At 49.2% G+C, this 24,568-nt stretch overlaps 1 protein-coding gene across 11 annotated transcripts in view; it reads right to left on the bottom strand.

The window, feature by feature from the left end:
• SOX6 (SRY-box transcription factor 6) overlaps positions 1 to 24,568 on the bottom strand; it is an 853,991-nt gene that overhangs the window by 283,100 nt on the left and 546,323 nt on the right. For all 11 annotated transcript variants that reach the window (XR_012727417.1, XM_075326979.1, XM_075326980.1 and 8 more), the window contains one exon: positions 4,111 to 4,200. Coding sequence is in view for 10 of the 11 variants with exons in the window: in XM_075326979.1 (XP_075183094.1) it covers positions 4,111 to 4,200 (90 nt within the window). In the remaining variant the exon portion in view is untranslated. The remainder of the gene's footprint in view (positions 1 to 4,110; positions 4,201 to 24,568) is intronic.

The raw sequence follows: 24,568 nt of genomic DNA, 5'->3' as shown, positions 1-24,568 counted from the left end.
ATTATTATATCATGTAACAATCATTATTTCTGACCTCGTCACTGATTGGATGATATTCTCCATTCATTATGCAGCTCATCTGATGAATACAAGGAGGATATTCATGGAGAAGACAAAATTGTTTTGGAGACCCCAAACCTTTGAACTGTAATGTATATATATATATATATATGTAACATGTGTAGCTAGTGTTTGTATCCTGAGGATTGGTGAACCCTAAGGCGACATAAAGGAGGTCACCCTCCCCCGAGCCTCTGAAGTATTAATACAGAATAAAAAAACATTCGCAAATATGGCTGTCAGCAGAATTTGCATGCCGAAGTGTTTATGGCAGACGGAAATGATCCACAATACTGGAGCTAACTACATTATTTTTTATGCTAATTACAGCTGCAGCTAATTTGCATGCTAATTTTTCACTACAAAAAAAACTCTTTAAGCAGGAGTAAAGCAAGACAGCTGCATCCAAGTCAAAGGGCTCCGAGCCCTGCGAGAGGCGCAATCTCCAACCCCAGAGAGAGGAAAAATATCACAGCCGGTCCTGGACGAGCCGCGGCCTCGACAAGAGCAGAAGAATCTGCAAATGACCAAAGCGCAAACCTGTGCACACGCTCAGACTACGGGGACCATTGTCCAAACCGTAATATGTGCACACGCTCAGACTGCGGGGTCCATTGACCAAACCGTAATATGTGCACACGCTCAGACTGTGGGGACCATTGACCAAACCGTAATGTGTGCACATGCCCAGACTGCGGGGACCATTGACCAAAGCACAACACGTAATATGTGCACACGCTCAGACTGCGGGGACCATTGACCAAACCGTAATATGTGCACACGCTCAGACTGCGGGGTCCATTGACCAAACCGTAATATGTGCACACGCTCAGACTGTGGGGACCATTGACCAAACCGTAATGTGTGCACATGCCCAGACTGCGGGGACCATTGACCAAAGCACAACACGTAATATGTGCACACGCTCAGACTGCGGGGACCATTGACCAAACCGTAATATGTGCACACGCTCAGACTGTGGGGACCATTGACCAAACCGTAATGTGTGCACACGCTCAGACTGTGGGGACCATTGACCAAACCGTAATGTGTGCACATGCCCAGACTGCGGGGACCATTGACCAAACCGTAATATGTGCACACGCTCAGACTGCGGGGACCATTGACCAAACCGTAATGTGTGCACATGCCCAGACTGCGGGGACCATTGACCAAAGCACAACCCGTAATATGTGCACACGCTCAGACTGCGGGGATCATTGACCAAACCGTAATATGTGCACACGCTCAGACTGTGGGGACCATTGACCAAACCGTAATGTGTGCACACGCTCAGACTGCAGGGACCATTGACCAAACCGTAATATGTGCACACGCTCAGACTGCGGTAACCATTGACCAAACCGTAATATGTGCACATGCTCAGACTGCGGGGACCATTGACCAAACCCTAATATGTGCACACGCACAGACTGCGGGGACCATTGACCAAACCGTAATATGTGCACACGCTCAGACTGCGGGGACCATTGACCAAAGCACAACACGTAATATGTGCACACGCTCAGACTGCGGGGACCATTGACCAAACCGTAATATGTGCACACGCTCAGACTGCGGAGACCATTGACCAAACCGTAATGTGTGCACATGCCCAGACTGCGGGGACCATTGACCAAAGCACAACACGTAATATGTGCACACGCTCAGACTGCGGGGACCATTGACCAAACCGTAATATGTGCACACGCTCAGACTGCGGAGACCATTGACCAAACCGTAATGTGTGCACATGCCCAAACTGCGGGGACCATTGACCAAAGCACAACACGTAATATGTGCACACGCTCAGACTGCGGGGACCATTGACCAAAGCACAACACATAATATGTGCACATGCTCAAACTGCGGGGACCATTGACCAAACCGTAATGTGTGCACACGCTCAGACTGCGGGGACCATTGACCAAACCGTAATGTGTGCACACGCTCAGACTGCGGAGACCATTGACCAAACCGTAATGTGTGCTCACGCTCAGACTGCGGGGACCATTGACCAAACCGTAATGTGTGCACATGCCCAGACTGCGGGGACCATTGACCAAAGCACAACACGTAATATGTGCACACGCTCAGACTGCGGGGACCATTGACCAAAGCACAACACATAATATGTGCACATGCTCAAACTGCGGGGACCATTGACCAAACCGTAATGTGTGCACACGCTCAGACTGCGGGGACCATTGACCAAACCGTAATGTGTGCACACGCTCAGACTGCGGAGACCATTGACCAAACCGTAATGTGTGCACACGCTGAGACTGCGGGGACCATTGACCAAACCGTAATGTGTGCACACGCTCAGACTGCGGAGACCATTGACCAAACCGTAATGTGTGCTCACGCTCAGACTGCGGGGACCATTGACCAAACCATAATGTGTGCACACGCTGAGACTGCGGGGACCATTGACCAAACCGTAATGTGTGCACATGCTCAGACTGCGGGGACCATTGACCAAAGCGTAATATGTGCACACGCTCAGACTGCGGGGACCATAATAGAACTCACCGCCTGCACCAAAACGGAGCAATCACATGTAAGGCGCCATGGAACAAATGGCGCTATAATAATAACAGTCAGACCTGCACTAGACGGGCGCGAGGCCGCTGTACGGCGGAGGGTAAAGGCCACAGAAGCAGATGAGGCCGCGCAGGGCCGGTGCGTATCTGCCTCATACCGTCATGATCTTTTTAATTGATATTTAAAAACTTAAAGAAGCATTTAAAAAAGAAAAATATAAGATATAAATGGCCGCGGTACCGGTAACTTTATAGCGGTAAATAGCAAAGAAAACGACAGCGGTAAAAAACAGCTCTAAAAATCTACAAAACCTCATCCACAGCATGGACAGAAAATCATGTGCACTGCGAATCTGTAATCACCGCGGACTTCATAGTGTGAACATCGCAGAAAAGTCTCCAGATTGTGAAGATCCAGCGACACCGTCACAAAGTACGGCAGATCGGTCCTTCTCCAGCAAACACAGCGGAAAGCCTTGTGCACAGCTTATTGGGAGCCTGCCAAAAGGCCCAGACAACTCCACTCACTACTTGCCCCGCTCACTGCCCGCGCCGCTCACTACTTGCTGCACGCACTGCCCACTCCGCTTACTATTTGCTCCGCTCACTTCCTGCTCCGCTCACTACTTGCTCGGCTCACTGTCCACTCCGCTTACCGCTTGCTCGGTTCACTGCCTGTTCTGCTCACTACTTGCTCCACCCACTACTTGCTCCACTCACTACTTGCTCGGTTCACTGCCCGATCTGCTCACTAATTGCTTGGCTCACTGCTTGCTCAGTTCACTGCCCACTCTGCTCACTGCTTGCTCGGTTCACTGCCCGCTCCTCTCACTGCTTGCTCGGTTCACTGCCCGCTCCTCTCACTGCTTGCTCGGTTCACTGCCCGCTCTTCTCACTGCTTGCTCGGTTAACTGCCCACTCCTCTCACTGCTTGCTCGGTTCACTACCCGCTCTTCTCACTGCCCGCTCTTCTCACTGCTTGCTCGGTTCACTGCCCACTCCTCTCACTGCTTGCTCGGTTCACTACCCGCTCTTCTCACTGCCCGCTCTTCTCACTGCTTGCTCGGTTCACTGCCCACTCCTCTCACTGCTTGCTCGGTTCACTACCTGCTCTTCTCACTGCTTGCTCGGTTCACTGCCCGCTCCTCTCACTGCTTGCTCGGTTCACGGTCCGCTCCTCTCACTGCTTGCTTGGTAAACTACCCGCTCTTCTCACTGCTTGCTCAGTTCACTGTCCGCTCTTCTCACTGCCCGCTCCTCTCACTGCTTGCTCGGTTCACTACCCGCTCTTCTCACTGCTTGCTCGGTTCACTGTCCGCTCCTCTCACTGCTTGCTTGGTAAACTAACCGCTCTTCTCACTGCTTGCTCGGTTCACTGCCCGCTCCTCTCACTGCCCTCTCTGCTGATCGGGCACCGCTGATCTCCTGCGGCATTGACCGATCAGGTGAAGCTGGTGTCATTTGTAGCCTTCACACTCTCTGCGCCTTGTTTCAGCCGTCTTACCTTTAATCTCTCCCAGAAGTTCACTTGTGTTTAGCCGCTCCATCTTCTCCTTCCAGTCTTTAGAAAGAAGCTTCTCCATACAGGTGGAGTCTGCGGAGAGACGAGGACAATGTGCCGTTATATATAAATGCAGAATATCACAGGTAGCAGAACCTGCTGGACACTCTCAATCAGCAGTCACAGTACCTTGAAAAAGTATTCATACCCCATGAACTTTTGCACATTTTCACGTTACAGCCACAGACATAAAGAGGTTGTCCACTTCTGAAACTTTGATGGTCTGTTCTTAGGATAGGTGATCAATGTCTGATCTGCTGGGGTCCGGCACCCGGCCCCCCGCCGATCAGCTGTTCTCGGTGCCGCCGGCAGCTTGTGGTCAGCAATGCCTCAATCCCCCCGAACATACAGCAGTCCATCAGGAGCGTCAACAGTCCCGTGTAAAATAGTCACAATCTGTACTGTCAGCAGTCCCATGTAAAATAGCACAATCCTGTAATGTCAGACGTCCCATGTAAAATAACCACAATCCTGTACTGTCAGCAGTCCCATGTAAAATAGCCACACTCCTGTACTGTCAACAGTCCTGTGCAAAATAACCATAGTCCTGTACTGTCAGCAATCCCATGCAAAATAGCCACAATCCTGTACTGTCAGCAATCCTGTGCAAAATAACCATAGTCCTGTACTGTCAGCAGTCCCGTGCAAAATAACCATAGTCCTGTACTGTCAGCAGTCCCGTGCAAAATAACCACAATCCCATTCTGATTATCTCACTAGTCTAGATCCGTGAGAACATAGAGAGGATAGATTTCCCGCTGAGTGATATTCTGCAGATTTTCTGATAGGTCAGTGGTGTAATAATCTGCAGAGTCTGTAAGTATCTGCTCTGCTGGGTGGTGATGATCTGCAGAGTGTATAAGTATCTGCTGGGAGGCAATGCTCTGCAGGATGCTCTGCATTGAGGCGATGATCTGCAGGGAGGCAATGATCTGCAGAGTGTATAAGTATCTGCTGGGAGGTGAAGATCTGCAGAGTGTATAGTATCTGCTGGGAGGTGATGATCTGCAGGGAGACAATGCTCTGCATTGGGACGATGCTCTGCAGGGAGGCGATGTTCTGCTGGGAGGTGATGATCTGCAGGGAGACGATGCTCTGCATTGAGGCGATGATCTGCAGGGAGGTGATGATCTGCAGAGTGTATAAGTATCTGCAGGGAGGCGATGATCTGCAGGGAGGCGATGCTCTGCAGAGAGGCGATGATCTGCAGGGAGGCGATGATCTGCAGGGAGGCGATGATCTGCAGGGAGGCGATGAGCTGCAGGGAGGCGATGCTCTGCAGGGAGGCGATGATCTGCAGGGAGGCGATAAGCTGCAGGGAGGCGATGATCTGCAGGGAGGCGATGATCTGCAGGGAGGCGATGAGCTGCAGGGAGGCGATGCTCTGCAGGGAGGCGATGATCTGCAGGGAGGCGATGAGCTGCAGGGAGGCGATGCTCTGCAGAGACGCGATGATCTGCAGGGAGGCGATGATCTGCAGGGAGGCGATGCTCTGCAGGGAGGCGATGATCTGCAGGGAGGCGATGAGCTGCAGGGAGGCGATGATCTGCAGGGAGGCGATGATCTGCAGGGAGGCGATGATCTGCAGAGTGTATAAGTATCTGCAGGGAGGTGATGATCTGCAGGGAGGCGATGATCTGCAGGGAGGCGATGATCTGCAGGGAGGCGATGATCTGCAGAGTGTATAAGTATCTGCAGGGAGGTGATGATCTGCAGGGAGGCGATGATCTGCAGGGAGGCGATGATCTGCAGGGAGGCGATGAGCTGCAGGGAGGCGATGATCTGCAGGGAGGCGATGATCTGCAGGGAGGCGATGATCTGCAGAGTGTATAAGTATCTGCAGGGAGGTGATGATCTGCAGGGAGGCGATGAGCTGCACGGCTTTTGCAGGTTTCCATCTTATTGAATGATAATTTATTATACATCTTGAAGAGAAACAGGAATCTATAAATTAAATCCGTTTAAAGGGATACCGCCCTATAAATTAAAGCGCTAATTAATGCCAGGCGGGTGCAGTGGGTGCCCGAAGTGGACTGTATGGGATTACAGCTCTGGGGCTTTATCAGCTGTCATCTCAGCCGGAGCATCGCTCTATAAATCTGCACTGCTACAAACACAGGTCAGGTACAAAGCCAGAGGTCAGCCAGCACCTGAGCTCTGGGGTGGGGGGGGCCCATACAGAGAGGGAGAGGAGAATAATTGCAATTATTACCCCCCCCCCGACCCCCCCCCCCCCCCCTCCATCAGCCGAGGAATGACTGGAATCCCGAGCTGGTGCGAGACCCTGATAAGAGGGAACTTCTGGGGATTACACCGACATTCCTGCCCTAATAGAAGCCAGCCGCATCCCCTTCACCTGGGCAGCCCAGGGGCCACGCAGTGTGTACGGTCCGCGGGTCATCTGTGTACGGTCCACGAGTCATCAGCATACGGTCCGCGGGTCATCAGCGTACGGTCCGCAGGTCATCGGCGTACAGTCCGCAGGTCATCAGCGTACAGTCCGCAGGTCATCGGTGTACAGTCCGCAGGTCATCAGCGTACAGTCTGCGAGTCATCGGCGTACAGTGCGCAGGTCATCAGCGTACAGTCCGCAGGTCATCGGTGTACAGTCCGCAGGTCATCTGCGTACAGTCCGTGGGTCATCGGTGTACAGTCCGCGAGTCATCGGCGTACAGTCCGCGATTCATCGGCATACAGTCCACGATTCATCGGCATACAGTCCGTGGGTTATTGTGTACGGTCCACGAGTCATCAGCGTACGGTCCGCGGGTCATCAGCGTACGGTCCGCGGGTCATCAGCGTACGGTCCGCGGGTCATCAGCGTACGGTCCGCGGGTCATCAGCGTACGGTCCGCGGGTCATCAGCGTACGGTCCGCGGGTCATCAGCGTACGGTCCGCGGGTCATCAGCGTACAGTCCACGGGTCATCAGTGTACAGTCCGCGAGTCATCGGTATACAGTCCGCGGGTCATCGGTGTACAGTCCGCAGGTCATCTGCGTACAGTCCACGGGTCATCAGTGTACAGTCCGCGAGTCATCGGTATACAGTCCGCGGGTCATCGGTGTACGGTCCGTGGCGTATAGTCTGCGGGTCATCAGCGTACGGTCCGCGGGTCATTGGCGTATGATCCGCGAGTCATCAGTGTACAGTCTGCCAGTCATCGGTGTACGGTCCGTGAGTCATCAGTGTACAGTCCACCAAGAAACACGAGATGCTGCACCTCTGAAAAATACAAGATGCACCGCCCCAGAGAAACACAAAACGCAGCACCCCTGAGAAATACAAGACACAGCGCCCCTGAGAAATACAAGACACACCGCCCCTGAGAAATACAAGACGCAGCGCCCCTGAGAAATACAAGACGTAGCGCCCCTGAGAAACACAAGACGCATCGCCCCTTAAAAATACAAGACACACCGCTCTTAAGAAACACAAAACGCACCGCCCCTGAGAAACACAAGATGCAGCACCCCTGAGAAACAAGACGCACCGCCCCTGAGAAACACAAAACGCAGCGCTCCTGAGAAATACAAGACGCAGCGCCCCTGAGAAATATAAGATGCAGCGCTACTGAGAAATACAAAACACATTGCCTCTGAGGAATGAAACACAAGATGCACCACCTCTGAGGAATACAAGATGCACCACCTCAGGAATACAAGATGCACCGCCCCTGAGGAATACAAGATGCACCGCCCCTGAGGAATACAAGATGCACCGCCCCTGAGGAATACAAGATGCGCCGCCTCTGAGAAATACAAGACACATCGCCTCTGAGAAATAGAAGACGCACTGCATCTGAGAAATACAAGACACACCTCCCCTAAGATATACAAGACGCACCGCCCCTGAGAAATACAAGACGCAGCGCTCCTGAGAAATACAAGACGCACCTCTACTGAGGAATACAAGATGCACCGCATCTGAGGAACACAAGATGCACCTCCCCTGAGGAACACAAGACGCACCTCCCTTGAGGAATACAGGACGCACCAACCCTGAGAAATACAAGACACAGCGCCCCTGAGGAATACAAGACGCACCTCCCCTCAGGAATACAAGATGCACCTCGCCTGAGGAATACAAGACGCACCTCCCCTGAGGAATACAAGACGCACCATCCCTGAGGAATACAAGACGCACCAACCCTGAGAAATACAAGATGCACCTCCCCTGGGGAATACAAGACGCACCTCCCCTGAGGAATACAAGACGCACCTCCCCTGAGGAATACAAGACGCACCAACCCTGAGGAATACAAGACGCACCAACCCTGAGAAATGCAAGATGCACCTCGCCTGAGGAATACAAGATGCAGTGCCCCTGAGGAAAACAAGACACACCTCCCCTGAGGAATACAAGACGCACCGCCGCCCCTGAGGAATATAAGACGCACCGCCCCTCAGGAATACAACTCGCACCTCCCCTGGGGAATACAAGACGCACCTCCCCTGAGGAATACAAGATGCACCGCCCCTGAGGAATACAAGATGCACCTCCCCTGAGGAATACAAGACGCACCTCCCCTGAGGAATACAAGATGCACCGCCCCTGAGGAATATAAGACGCACCGCCCCTGAGGAATACAAGACGCAGCGCTCCTGAGAAACAATATATTGGTGAAGTGGAGCCAGCAGGACCCTTAAATCTACAAGATCCTTTGTCTTTGCTCCTCTGCTTTCAGTCATGGAGGGTTCACAGAAATATGGACAAAACCACTTTCTACGCTGCTGGTGTCTTCTTGGGGGCCGGTCCAGATGAATGACCCCGACCTTGAGGAAACATTGCATGACCCCATGTGGTCAGTCTGTGATGTCTAATGGATAACCTTCCAGTAGGCTCCTCCTACTTGTATCATACGATCCTCGCAGACACAAGTCTTCTACGCAGAATGCAGACCCCCGTCTCCGCTCATTGCAGGAATCACACTGACATTCACACTTTATACTGGGTTTCTGTGAGATGTAGAAACAGAAGGAGGCGTCTCTGCTGCGCCTCGCCTGTCTCTGCTGCGCCTCGCCTGTCTCTGCTGCGCCTCGCCTGTCTGCAGGATCTCGCAGCCTCATTAGCGGCAGAATGACATTGTAATGCTGGGACTGGTGGAACCTGTCAGAAGATCAGCGTCCGGCGACCTTACATCCAGCGGCCGCACATGAAAAAATAAATTATTTTCCATTTGCTTAAATAATCTCATTAGTGAGTGTGCCATGTGGGGACGGGATTCGCCACTCGCGTGTTTTGTCTGAGTGCAGGATTTTTTCTCTTTCTACAGTGGAAACACATAAAAAGAAAACGTAAACGGGAAAGTAAATCCGGCGAACATCAAAGCGCCAAATGTCAGCCCTTATTATTTCAAATCAGCTTTGACTTTTAAAGACTTAATAAACTGCCACAGTGTGCGGAGCGCTATCTATATCACCGAAAATAATGATGGCTGCCTCGTGGCTGCTCTGCCTAATGAGTCAACCATTCCTCCACTAGCGGGATGTGATGTGCGGAGAAAGCCTGACAAATGAGAGCGCGTGCCCCCTCCCCAATCACAACGCCATTGCGCCAATTTCCACCTAATCTTGGCATTCTGCAGTGTTTTCAGGTGATCAATACAATAGGACATAGAAAGTGAGAACCAGGAGAGGTGGCGCAGTACAAGGCCGAAGACCTGTCCAGAGGAAAATGCATCTGAAGCAACAGCGGAGCTCTGATTACACCCCCCAATATGATGTCACCAGTGTAACCCCCCAACCCTACAGCTCATCACATCCCCCCAATATGATGTCACCAGTGTAACCACGAACCCTACAGCTCATCACATCCCCCCAATATGATGTCACCAGTGTAACCCCCCCAACCCTACAGCTTATCACATCCCCCCAATATGATGTCACCAGTGTAACCCCCCCAACCCTACAACTCATCACATCCCCCCAATATGATGTCACCAGTGTAACCCCGAACCCTACAGCTCATCACAACCCCCCAATATGATGTCACCAGTGTAACCCCCCAACCCTACAGCTCATCACATCCCCCCAATGTGATGTCACCAGTGTAGCCCCGAACCCTACAGCTGATAACATCCCCCCAAATATGATGTCACCAGTGTAAAGGTCGCGCTAGGTATGGGGAAATACAGGAAGCACCATGGACAAACACAAGAAGCAGCGCCCCTGAGAAACACAAGACACAGCGCCCCTGAGAAACACAAGACACAGCGCCCCTGAGAAACACATGATTCACTGACCCTGAGAAACACAAGACGCAGCGTTCCTAAGGAATACAAGATGCAGGGCCCCTGAGAAATACTAAACGCACTGCCCCTGAGAAATACAAGACGCAGCGTTCCTAAGGAATACAAGTCGCATCGCCCGTGAGTAACACAAGACACACCGTCCCTGAGAAGCACAAGACGCACCTCCCCTGAGAAATACAAGACGCACCTCCCCTGAGAAGCACAAGACGCACCTCCCCTGAGAAGCACAAGACGCACCTCCCCTGAGAAACACAAGACGCACCTCTCCTGAGAAGCGCAAGACGCACCTCCCCTGAGAAATACAAGACGCACCTCTCCTGAGAAGCGCAAGACGCACCTCCCCTGAGAAATACAAGACGCACCTCTCCTGAGAAGCACAAGACGCACCTCCCCTGAGAAACACAAGACGCAGCGCTCCTGAGAAACACAAGACGCAGCGCTCCTGAGAAACACAAGACGCAGCGCTCCTGAGGAATACAAGACACGCCGCCCCTGAGAAGCACAAGACGCACCTCCACTGAGAAACACAAGACGCAGCGCTCATGAGAAATACAAAACACACCGCCCCTGAGAAGCACAAGACGCACCTCCCCTGAGAAACACAAGACGCAGCGCTCCTGAGAAACACAAAACACACTGACCCTGAGAAATACAAGACGCACCTCAGCGCCCCTGAGAAACAGAAGACGTAGCTCCCCTGAAAAATATAAAACGCACCGCCCCTGAGAAACACAAGACGCACTGCCCCTGAGAAGCACAAGATGCACCTCCCCTGAGAAATACAAGACGCAGCGTTCCTAAGGAATACAAGACGCACCGCCCGTGAGAAACACAAGATACACCGTCCCTGAGAAATACAAGATGTACCTCCCCTGAGAAGCACAAGAAAACCTCCCCTGAGAAATACAAGACAAACTGACCTGAGAAGCACAAGACGCACCTCCCCTGAGAAGCACAAGACGCACCTCCCCTGAGAAGCACAAGACGCACCTCCCCTGAGAAATACAAGACACACTGACCCTGAGAAATACAAGACGCACATCACCTGAGAAACACAAGACGCAGTGCTCCTGAGAAACACAAGACACACTGACCCTGAGAAATACAAGACGCACCTCAGCGCCCCTGAGAAATACAAAACGCACCGCCCCTGAGAAATGAAAAACACACCTCCCCCGAGAAATACAAGACGCACCTCCCGAGAAACACAAGACGCAGCGCTCCTGAGAAACACAAGACACACCGCCTCTGAGAAATACAAGACGCACCTCCCCTGAGAAACACAAGACGCAGCACTCCTGAGAAACACAAGACACAGCGCTCCTGAGAAATGCAAGACACAGCGCTACTGAGAAATACAAGACGCACCTCCCCTGAGAAACACAAGACGCAGTGCCCCTGAGAAACACAAGACGCACTGCCCCTGAGAAACACACGACGCAGCACCCCTGAGGAATACAAGACGCACCGCCCCTGAGGAATATAAGACACACCGCCTCTGAGAAACACAAGACGCAGCGCCCCTGACAAACACAAAACGTACCGACCATGAGAAGCACAAGATGCACCTCCCCTGAGAAACACAAGACGCACCGCCCCTGAGGAATATAAGACGCACCATCCCTGAGAAACACAAGACACAGCGCTCCAGAGAAATACAAGACGCAGCACCCCTGAGGAATACAAGACACACCGCCCCTGAGAAATACAAGATGCACCGCCCCTGAGAAATACAAGATGCACCGCCCCTGAGGAATACAAGACACAGCGCTCCTGAGGAATACAAGACACAGCGCTCCTGAGAAACACAAAACGCAGCACCCCTGAGAAACACATGTCCCTCATGTGATGATGTCACTGGTATAACAGCTGATCACACGTCCCTTATATGATGATGTCACTGGTAAACCTCTTGGCCCCCACGAGTAATCCCTGGGCATATTCTCCCCTCCATACGATGACGTCTCCAGATTTAGGGCTGCTTCTCACTTGTGAGTTTCTCGCAGTAGAGCAATGTGAGAAAATCTTGCATTGGAATCGGACACATGTTAGTGAATGATTCAGCTCGCATCTGCAATTTTTTTCTCAGTCCAAAATCGGACATCAGCATGCTGCTGCTTTTTTGCGAGTTTCTCGAACCATTTTTCTCAATGATTCCCTATGGAAGCGGATTAAAAGTAGGATCACACACGCACCAGCGGTCACATCTGCGAGTGTGGCAGGAACTATGCTCATTAAATAGTCAACAGATGAATGTGACATCACATTCCCAAAGGTAAATTAACTGACACATGTGTAATAGCTTTTATCTAGTTAAGATGTTGCAGGAAACTAGCATCACACACGCGACACACACGCGACACACACGTGACACACACAAGACACACGCGACACACACGCGACACACACGCGAGCCAAATCCTTAATTTATTCAGAAATAGCATCGCACTTGCGTTGCACTCGCACCTTACGTGAACTAAAATCAGCCAAGTTTTTTTCAGCCCAGGCGGACCGATTTTACTCGCATAGATGTGTTTCCAGCCTTAAACCTACATACAATGTAAAGCAATTGTAGTATAAGCTCCACCTGTTGCAGCCACATAGAGTCAAAGAACTGGAGTCCTAGAAAGAAAGTGAAGTATTGAAGTTGCTGTAATATGGTATATTCCTGCCTTATATGTATAGTGCATAGAATGTACATATCATGTGCCTTAAAGTAATACAGAGAGGAGGGGGATGCAGCTGCAGGAGCTCATGCTGTCAGGTGCTGTGGACACCTGATTGTTTAGTGTCCTGTTTAGAGTCACGCTTCAGATATGCGTGGAGTGATCGGCAGCACATACTGATCACACAGGACAACATGCTGCCAACAACGATGATTTGTGCTAACCAAAGTGGCTGATCTGCAGGAGGGAGAGGATGTCCATCCAGGAGTGCGCAGCCGATGCCCAGCTCGGAGGCTACTCCATTGATCCCCTGCAATTCCCCTCCTCCCCATCATGGTTCGGCGTTCTCTACTGTCTGACTCATCAGTGTAATGTGTAGAATAGCGGGTCGTGCCCGGATTGCAGAGTTAGTGTGCACAGCGTGGCTGCACACTGCACGGTCATGTCTGGATTGCAGAGTTAGTGTGCACAGCGTGGCTGCACACTACACGGTCATGTCTGGATTGCAGAGTTAGTGTGCACAGCGTGGCTGCACACTACACAGTCATGTCTGGATTGCAGAGTTAGTGTGCACAGCGTGGCTGCACACTGCACAGTCATGTCTGGATTGCAGAGTTAGTGTGCACAGCGTGTCTGCACACTGCACAGTCGTGTCTGGATTGCAGAGTTAGTGTGCACAGCGTGGCTGTACACTGCACGGTCGTGTCTGGATTGCAGAGTTAGTGTGCACAGTGTGGCTGCACACTGCACGGTCGTGTCTGGATTGCAGAGTTAGTGTGCACAGCGTGGCTGCACACTGCACGGTCGTGTCTGGATTGCAGAGTTAGTGTGCACAGTGCGGCTGCACACTGCACGGTCTGATACTTTTTACGATTACGTGACGATAATGATTATAAATAATTATATCTGCACAGGGCAGACGCCAGGCAGCGTGGAGGAGTATTTCCTTCACTTTTCGCACTGTCTCATCGGCCGGGTGACCACACTGCGTTGTCCCAGCAAAGTCTATGAGAATCCTGAAGTGCTGTGCACACGTTGCAGATTTTGGATGTCAATTGTTTGTGGTTTTTCTAGTGTATTCTCCTCAGCAGTTTGTGCACACGCGACCACGTATCTTATACTCTGCACAATGTCCACATTCTTCCAGCAGACGTGTCGGCGTGCCCTGCGGACAGTTAACCCTCGTGCTCTCGATTAATGGCCGAGTGCGCTACAGATCGCTCCTCACCTCCGTACAGGAGTCATCCTTGATTAAACCATAAAATGGGAATTATTTAAACAATGATGTCAATTGAATTTTACATGGAGGTGAGGGGAGGTGGCGGCCCCGTGGCCGGGCGGCAGCGGCGGCATTCTGCACATTGATCGCCTTCGTCCTCTATCCTTCCTTGAGATAAATGTCTATAATAAAAGAAGATTCACAGCGGCTCTGGCGGCAAGCAGGGATTAATTAAGGTGGAAAGAAGAAACTGAGAGGGGATCCTGCAGCCCGGGATGTGACCCTCCACAGACCGACCGGCCCGGCACAACACACACATTTCATCTGCATGCTACACGGCACACGATCCAGACCCAGAAAAGTGGTGTGAACAGGCCCTAGAGATAAGAACGTAACATCCGGCCAGCAGCCGCCATTGCTTTTACTTTGTTTGCGATATACGAGGACATGGCGGTATACAAGGACATGACGGTATTCGAGGACATGACAGTGTACGAGAACTTGGCGGTATAAGAGGACTCGGCTGTATAAGAGGACATGGCAATATACAAGGACATGGCGATATACAAGGACACGGCGGTGTAAGAGGACTTTGTGATATAGAAAGACATGTACACGAGGACATGGTGGTATACAAGGACATGGCGATATACAAGGGCATGGCGGTATACGAGAACATGATGGTATACGAGGATTTCATGATATAGAAGGACATGTATATGAGGACATGGCGGGATAAGAGGACTTGTCGATATACGAGGACATGGCGATATAAGAGGACATGGCGGTATATGAGGACATGACGGTATCAGAGAACTTGGTGATATACAATGACAGTCCTGTATGTTCTGGCCCCCTCGGCCTCTCCTTTTCATACAATGTCGCAGCCCTGTAGGTTCTGGACCCCCTCATCTTCTCCTCTTCTTAAACTGTTCAGTCCTGTAGGTTTTGGGCCCCCTCGGCCTCTCCTCTTCTTACATTGTCGCAGTCCTGTATGATTTGAGCCCCCTCAGCCTCTCCTCTTCTTACATTGTCGCAGTCCTGTATGTTCTGGGCCCTCTCAGCCTCTCCTCTTCTTACATTGTTCAGTCATGTATGATTTGGGCCCCCTCGGCCTCTACTCGTCTTACATTGTTCAGTCCTGTAGGTTTTGGGCCCCCTTGGCCTCTCCTCCTCTTACATTGTCGTAGTCCTGCATGTCCTCTTGTTGCATTGTTGCAGGTCTTATAATCAAACTGACACCTTCTAAATATATCCCAGAGAGACACTTGTTCTTGTCGGCTTCTGACAGGATACAAGTTTCCTTTCGCCCCCCCCCACACACACACACACCTCCCCGATCTGTGGCATCTGAGGGAAAATTTCAGCTGTGAGAAGTGAAAATAAAGAAATCCCCCCCCAAGAAATCAAACAAGTAGCGCTGGAGGAAATTGTAAGAGCGGGGATGCAGCCCGTTTTCCAGCCACACGTGTATATTCCGCGCACTTATTGACGGGGACTTGGTGGCTCCTTTAAGGTCACGTTGCAGCGAGTTTTGCGGATCACAATTGGCGGCGATGCGGAGCGCGGCTCTGTAAAGCGTGATGATAGAAAGTGTCAGAATAACTAGGTACGTCACAGATTGTGCTGTCAGCAATTGGTAATGAGATGATTTCAATGGAAATAAGTAATGTCCTGGGAAAGCATGGCCACAAAACGTGGCCTGATACTGTGGAGAAGGTATTCTGCGCTCTCCATATATTCACTTATACAGCAAACACCTCTGCCCACCTGGGACACAATGTGCAAGTCAGGGCAGTCAGGGCTGTGGGGTTTTGGTTCACCCATTAACCCTCTTGTAGCTGGAATAGTTGGGATGTGGGAAGGTAGCTGCAGGCCACGGGGCAAAGAAGGGGTTAAAGCAGCCGCCTTCCTACACAGCACATAATTGCTGAAAGGCTGTGTCTGCAGCTTCATAAAGAGCGGAGTACAATCATTCACTTGTAATTATGACCTTTAGATTAAACATGGCACAATAAAACCTTCTCCAAACAAGCGGCCAGGATCAGTGGTGACACGCTGCGCTAACGTACAGCACCGTTACTGCACATTACAGCACGAGTCTTCCATGTCACCAAACAATTAGTCACAGCTTAACAACAAGCGCAGCAATCACCTCCGACAAGTCACCCGAACAATGGTGGCTGCACACGGATCCATGCCAAGCCTGCACTCATTTATCATTACTGAATGTAGCTGGTCCACAAGGAGGGGCGCGTGGTGGCCACCCGGCCACCAAATCCAAGCTCCATGTCATAAGTAGCTCCCCGCCGAAATACAGATAGAAGTGACATTTCCAGATGATCCTACAATGACCTCTGAACTTCTCAGGTGACCTTATTGTGACCTTCTCTGCACTTTTGGATGCTCTTGTCCAACGGTTCAATGTTTCAGGACTTTTTGCACAATTTGCTCTTCTCCAATAAATAGTATAATGGTGACATTCACATCAGGTGTCTGATCCATAAATCCCTAATGACTGCCGAGACCCACCAACCGGTTCCCCCTCCCCACCGCGCAATGAATGAGACCACACATGGAATATCTTTCTTTTGTACTTTATTGAAGGTATCCACGTAACACCATTCAATGTTGATATAAAAGGGGGTTGCTTGTTATTTTGGCCACAGCTTTAACCACAGGCACAAATCCGCCTTAAACCTGAGGGAGGAGGCCCGATGCCTACGGCCGTCCGTGGCAGGTTGGCTCTCACCAAATCCCTCTTCCACCGGCTTTGACTTCCGAACTTGTAACAGAACCTTCTTAAGGGAGGGAGGGCGGGCGATGCTCACCCTGAGGGCAGATTGTGGTAAGAGGAAGGAGGGACTCCGGAGGCTGCTTATATGCCCTGTAGGAGGTCCCAGCAGGGAAGGGGGGCAGCGGGGGGCATTGCACAATGGGAAGGAGGGAGAGGTGACCATGGGGGACGTAGCGAGGGGCTCAGCAGTCGGGGGCAGCGGCATCGGCCGCAGTGCCCTGCAAAATGTCAGGGTTCAATTAGAATTGGTAATGGCCGTCCTCCTCATCACACTGTTCACATTCTGACATCATGAGACCAAGATGACACCAAACAATTGATCAACAGCACCGTGCCGTTGTGAGGCTTCAAGCTGGAGGTTCTCAGATAGAAGTGGTCACAGAGTCTCATCAGCAAGTTATACAGAAACACAGAGAGACTGGACGAGGCACAGAAAGGCAGAGAAGAGGCCACTGAGCTTAGAGTGTCACCAACAAGTTATACAGAGAGACTGGACGAGGCACAGAAAGGCAGAGAAGTGGCCACTGAGCATAGAGTGTCACCAACAAGTTATACAGAGAGACTGGACGAGGCACAGAAAGGCAGAGAAGTGGCCACTGAGCATAGAGTGTCACCAACAAGTTATACAGAGAGACTGGACGAGTCACAGAAAGGCAGAGAAGTGGCCACTGAGCTTAGAGTGTCACAGAGTGTTATCAGCAAGTTATACAGAGATACAGAGAGACTGGACGAGGCACAGAAAGGCAGAGAAGAGGCCACTGAGCTTAGAGTGTCACCAACAAGTTATACAGAGAGACTGGACGAGGCACAGAAAGGCAGAGAAGTGGCCACTGAGCATAGAGTGTCACCAACAAGTTATACAGAGAGACTGGACGAGGCACAGAAAGGCAGAGAAGTGGCCACTGAGCATAGAGTGTCACCAACAAGTTATACAGAGAGACTGGACGAGTCACAGAAAGGCAGAGAAGTGGCCACTGAGCTTAGAGTGTCACAGAGTGTTATCAGCAAGTTATACAGAGATACAGAGAGACTGGACGAGGCACAGAAAGGCAGAGAAGAGGCCACTGAGCTTAGAGTGTCACCAACAAGTTATACAGAGAAACTGGACGAGTCACAGAAAGGCAGAGAAGAGGCCACTGAGCTTAGAGTGTCACAGAGTGTCACCAACAAGTTATACATAGAGACTGGACGAGGCACAGAAAGGCAGAGAAGTGGCCACTGCAGCCACTCTCCCTGCCATTTGTGCCAGCTCCGGACCTCCACTGCAGGCGTCCATTCACCTCACATTGTGATCCTGTCACCCCTCTACCTATGAACACACTCTGCAAAACATGTGGAACCTTACCTCTATTTTGCAAAACCTCCGGTTGTCCTTCGAGACCCGTGTTTCCTTACTCTGACCAGTGATGCAACAACCTTGAGAAAGGCTCTATGCCGAAACGTTGGTGCTGTTGCTCTGGTTGGGTTCCCTTTGCAGTGTGTCAGTCAATAAATCCACTTACGCATACTTCCCCTTTTGTCTTCATTTGAGTGCTGGGGTTTGCTTTACTCTAAGTTATACAGAGAGACTGGACGAGTCACAGAAAGGCAGAGAAGTGGACACTGAGCTTAGAGTGTCACAGAGTGTCACCGACAAGTTATACAGAGAGACTGGACGAGTCACAGAAAGGCAGAGAAGTGGACACTGAGCTTAGAGTGTCACAGAGTGTCACCAACAAGTTATACAGAGAGACTGGACGAGTCACAGAAAGGCAGAGAAGTGGACACTGAGCTTAGAGTGTCACAGAGTGTCACCAACAAGTTATACAGAGAGACTGGAAGAGTCACAGAAAGGCAGAGAAGTGGCCACTTAGCTTAGAGTGTCACCAACAAGTTATACAGAGAGACTGGACGAGTCACAGAAAGGCAGAGAAGTGGACACTGAGCTTAGAGTGTCACAGAGTGTCACCAACAAGTTATACAGAGACTAGACGAGTCACAGAAAGGCAGAGAAGTGGCCACTTAGCTTAGAGTGTCACCAACAAGTTATACAGAGAGACTGGACGAGTCACAGAAAGGCAGAGAAGTGGCCACTTAGCTTAGAGTGTCACAGAGTGTCACCAACAAGTTATACAGAGAGACTGGACGAGTCACAGAAAGGCAGAGAAGAGGTCACTGAGCTTAGAGTGTCACAGAGTGTCACCGACAAGTTATACAGAGACTAGACGAGTCACAGAAAGGCAGAGAAGTGGCCACTTAGCTTAGAGTGTCACCAACAAGTTATACAGAGAGACTGGACGAGTCACAGAAAGGCAGGGAAGTGGCCACTGAGCTTAGAGTGTCACAGAGTGTCACCGACAAGTTATACAGAGAGACTGGACTAGTCACAGAAAGGCAGAGAAGTGGACACTGAGCTTAGAGTGTCACCAACAAGTTATACAGAGAGACTGGACGAGTCACAGAAAGGCAGAGAAGTGGTCACTGAGCTTAGAGTGTCACAGAGTGTCACCGACAAGTTATACAGAGAGACTGGACTAGTCACAGAAAGGCAGAGAAGTGGACACTGAGCTTAGAGTGTCACCAACAAGTTATACAGAGAGACTGGACTAGTCACAGAAAGGCAGAGAAGTGGACACTGAGCTTAGAGTGTCACAGAGTGTAACCAACAAGTTATACAGAGATACAGAGATACTGGAAGAGTCAAAGAAAGGTAGAGAAGAGGCCACTGAGCTTAGGGAATCACAGAGTGTCACCAGCAGGTTATACAGAGTAGTGATGTGTCGGTCGCGAACGATCCAACACAAAGATCCGGCTCCCTGCTGTGACTGACAGGAGCCGGATCCCCAGTGAGAGCCACTAAAATCTCTAAACGGCTCTTTTCGCCGTTGAACCCAGTCCACCCGTGGCTAAACCCAGCCCACTCAACAACATATTTTGCCTCTTGTAAGTAGGCGGGGTTTAGCCGTGGGTGGGCGGGGTTTCAGCGGCGTTACTATAATATTAAATATGTGTTCACCTGGGGTGAACACATTTAATAAGGAGCCAAGAATAAGCAGACTCTTTTTGGTGAGCGGAGCCATGGGAACCGGATCACCAAAAAGAGCCAGACTGCCCATCACTAGTACAGAGACACAGAGAGACTGGACGAGGCACAGAAAGGCAGAGAAGTGGATGTCCTCTCGCCATATCCAACACTGATGACCTCTCATTGTCAAGTACACCCCTAAGTGAAAATGGTCAAGTTGTGCCCAATTAGCTATTTTTCTTTTCGTGATGTCGTCATGGACCATGGAAGAGGATCCAGCGGCTCCTGTGATGCTCTAGTGACCTCCAGGCCCAAGAGAGGGAAGGTCATGTTGGAAAATAATGGCGGCCACACAAAATATTCACACTGAGGGCACAATGTGGCCATTTTGACTTAGGGGTGTACTCACTTTTGTTGCTAGCAGTTTAGACATTAATGGCTGTGATGAGTTATTTGCATTATCATACAAGATCACACTAGCACTGCACATTGCATCACCGGGTCAGATCTTCAGTGTTGTCCCAGGAAAATATATGAGAGCATATTTACAGAAAGATGAGCGGTGTACTCACTATTGTGATATACTGTGTGTGTATATATATATATATCATCGTATCATAGTTTTTAAGGTTGAAGGGAGACTCTAAGTCCATCTAGTTCAACCCGTAGCCTAACATGTTGATCCAGAGGAAGGCAAAAAAAAACCCCAATGTGGCAAACAAGTTCCAATGGGGAAAAAATGTCCTTCCTTCGTCCACATCCGGCAATCAGACTAGTTCCCTGGATCAATACCCTGTCATAAAATCTAATATACATAACTGGTAATATTACATTTTTCAGGAAAGGCGTCCAGGCTCTGCTTAAATGTTAGTAGTGACTCACTCATTACAACATCATGCGGCAGAGAGCTCCATAGTCTCACTGCTCGTACAGTAAAGAATCCTCCTCTGTGATTATGATTAAACCTTCTTTCCTCAAGACGTAGCGGATGCCCCCGTGTTCCAGTCGCAGGCCTAGGTGTAAAGAGATCTTTGGAAAGGTCTCTGTACTGTCCCCGCATATATTTATACATTGTGATTAGATCCCCCCTAAGCCTTCGTTTTTCCTGTCTTGGTATTGCAGCCCCCCCATTCCTCTAATAATCTTGGTGGTCTTCTCTGCACCCTCTCCAGTTCAGCTATGTCCTTCTTATATATCGGTGACCAGAATTGTACACAGTATATAAGTGCGGTCGCACTAGTGACTTGTACAGAGGTAGAACTATATTTTTTTCATGAACACTTATACCTCTTTAAATACATCCCATTATTTTATTAGCCCTGGCAGCAGCTGCCTGACACTGGCCACTAAAGTGAAGTTTACCATCCACCCATACACCCAAGTCTTTTTCTGTGTCTGTTTTACCCAGTGTTCTACAATTAAGTACATAATCATAAATGTTATTTCCTCTACCCAAGTGCATGACCTTACATTTATCTACATTAAACTTCAATTGCCACTTCTCAGCCCAATCCTCCAATTTACATAAATCTCCCTGTAGTATAAAATTATCCTCCTCTGTATTGATTACCCTGCAGAGTTTAGTATCATCTGCAAATATTGAAATTCTACTCCGCATGCCCCCAACAAGGTCATTTATAAATATGTTGAAAAGAAGCGGGCCCAATACTGACCCCTGTGGTACCCCACTATGAACTGAGACCCAGTCCGAGTACGTACCATTAATAACCACCCTTTGTTTCCTATCACTGAGCCAGTTTTTAACCCAGTTACACATATTTTCCCCTATCCCCATTATTCTCATTTTATGTACCAACCTTTTGTGTGGCACCGTATCAAAAGCTTTTGAAAAGTCCATATACACAACATCCACTGCATTTCCCTGGTCCAGACTTGAACTTACCTCTTCATAGAAGCTGATCAGTTTGACAGGATCGATCCCTCATAAACCCATGTTGATACTCTGTCATAAGGTTATTTTTCTTGAGATACTCCAGTATAGCATCTCTCAAGAAACCCTCAAAGATTTTACCAACCGTAGAGGTTAAACTTACCGGCCTATAATTTCCCGGCTCAGTTTTTGTCCCCTTTTTGAATATTGGCACCACATTTGCTATGCGCCAGTCCTGCGGTACCGACCCTGTTATTAAGGAATCTGAGAAGATTAAAAATAATGGTCTATCTATCACAGAACTCAGTTCCTGTAGTACTCTGGGGTGTAGCCATCCGGGCCCGGAGATTTGTCACCCTTAGTGATTTCGAGGCAGCGGCGTACTTCCTGCTGGGTTAAGCAGGTAATATTCAAGGGTGAATTTATGGTATCACTGGTCATGTCATCTGCCATGGCATTTTCTTGTATAAAAACCGTAGAAAAAAAGTCATTCAGCAGGTTGGCTTTACCCTCATCCCCTTCCACCATTTCACCAAGACTATTTTTAAGGGGGCCAACACTATCGCTTTTCAGTTTTTTACTGTTTATGTAGTTAAAGAATATTTTAGGATTATTTTTACTTTCTCTCGTAATGAGTCTCTCTGTCTCAAACTTAGCTAACTTAATTTGCTTTTTACATATTTTATTTAATTTTCTATAATTATATAATGCCTCATCACTACCTAGCCTCTTTAATTCTTTTAAGACTTTCTGTTTTTCTTTTATTGCTTCCCTTACAGCTCTATTTAGCCATAGGGGTTTCTTCCTATTTCTAGCATGTTTGTTCCCATAGGGTATATTTTCTGCACAAGCCCTATTCAGGATGCTCATAAAAGTCTCCCATTTGCTTTGTGTACTTTTATTACTTAGTACATCATCCCAGTTTATTGCACTAAGATCATCTCTCAACCGTTTAAAATTTGCTTTCCTGAAGTTTAGTGTCCTTGTAGCCCCTCTACTAGACATCTTACTAAAGAATACATGAAAACTTATTATTTTGTGATCACTATTCCCCAAGTAACCCCCAACTTGTATATTTGATATGCGGCCTATTGGTTAGTACAAGGTCTAGTAGTGCTCCCCCTCTTGTGGGGTCCTGTACCATTTGTGAAAGGTAAATATCTTTCATTGTTATCAAAAATCTATTTCCTTTGCTGGAACTGCAAGTTTCTGTTCCCCAATTTATATCAGGATAGTTAAAGTCCCCCATAATAATTACCTCTCCGAGACTCGCTGCTTTATCAATTTGCTTTATGAGGAGATTCTCTACCTCTTCCATAATATTCGGCGTCTTATAACACACCCCTATCAGTATTTTATTATTCATTCTCCCCCCCTTATCTCCACCCATAGGGACTCTACATTCTCAGTACCCTCACATATGTTGTCACGCAGGATGGGTTTTAAGGATGATTTTACATATAGACACACCCCTCCCCCTCGCTTATTTGTACGGTCATTCCTGAATAGGCTATAACCCTGTAAATTAACAGCCCAGTCATAGCTCTCATCCAGCCATGTCTCTGATATCCCCACTATATCATCATTTTCTTCCAACAATATTAATTCTAATTCCTCCACCTTATTTGTGAGGCTTCGGGCATTAGTGTACATGCACGTTACGTATGACTCTGTACCTGTATTCCTGCTTACTGTATTGACTGTCCTAACCCTTCCCCCCGTACCACCCCCAATTTCATTACTTGTGCCCTGGTCACTATCTGCACTACATTCCCCTTCTATAAAGTGAATACCCTCGCCCCCCATTCCTAGTTTAAACACTCCTCCAACCTTCTAGCCATTTTCTGCCCCAGCAGAGCTGCACCCTCCCCATTAAGATGCAGCCCATCCCTAGCATAGAATCTGTAGCCAACTGAAAAGTCGGCCCAATTCTCCAGGAACCCAAAACCCTCTTTCCTACACCAATTCCTGAGCCACCTGTTAACCTCCCTGATCTCTCTTTCCCTCTCTGGTGTGGCTCGTGGCACAGGTAGTATTTCCGAAAATACCACCTTTGAGGTCCATGCTTTAAGCTTTAAGTATATATATATATACACACACACACACACACATATACATACCCACACTCATATATATATATATATATATATATATATATATATATATATATATATATATATATATTATACACAGTTAGGTCCAGAAATCTTTGGCCAGTGACACAATTTTGGCGAGTTGGGCTCTGCATGCCACCACATTGGATTTGAAATGAAACCTCTACAACAGAATTCAAGTGCAGATTGTAACGTTTAATTTGAAGGTTTGAACAAAAATATCTGATAGAAATTGTAGGAATTGTCACATTTCTTTTACAAACACTCCACATTTTAGGAGGTCAAAAGTAATTGGACAAATAAACCAAACCCAAACAAAATATTTTTATTTTCAATATTTTGTTGCGAATCCTTTGGAGGCAATCACTGCCTTAAGTCTGGAACCCATGGACATCACCAAACGCTGGGTTTCCTCCTTCTTAATGCTTTGCCAGGCCTTTACAGCCGCAGCCTTCAGGT

The sequence above is a fragment of the Anomaloglossus baeobatrachus genome, chromosome 10 (assembly GCF_048569485.1).
Source record: "Anomaloglossus baeobatrachus isolate aAnoBae1 chromosome 10, aAnoBae1.hap1, whole genome shotgun sequence".
NCBI lineage: Eukaryota > Metazoa > Chordata > Amphibia > Anura > Aromobatidae > Anomaloglossus > Anomaloglossus baeobatrachus.
This window is presented reverse-complemented; position numbering and strand designations above follow the sequence as displayed.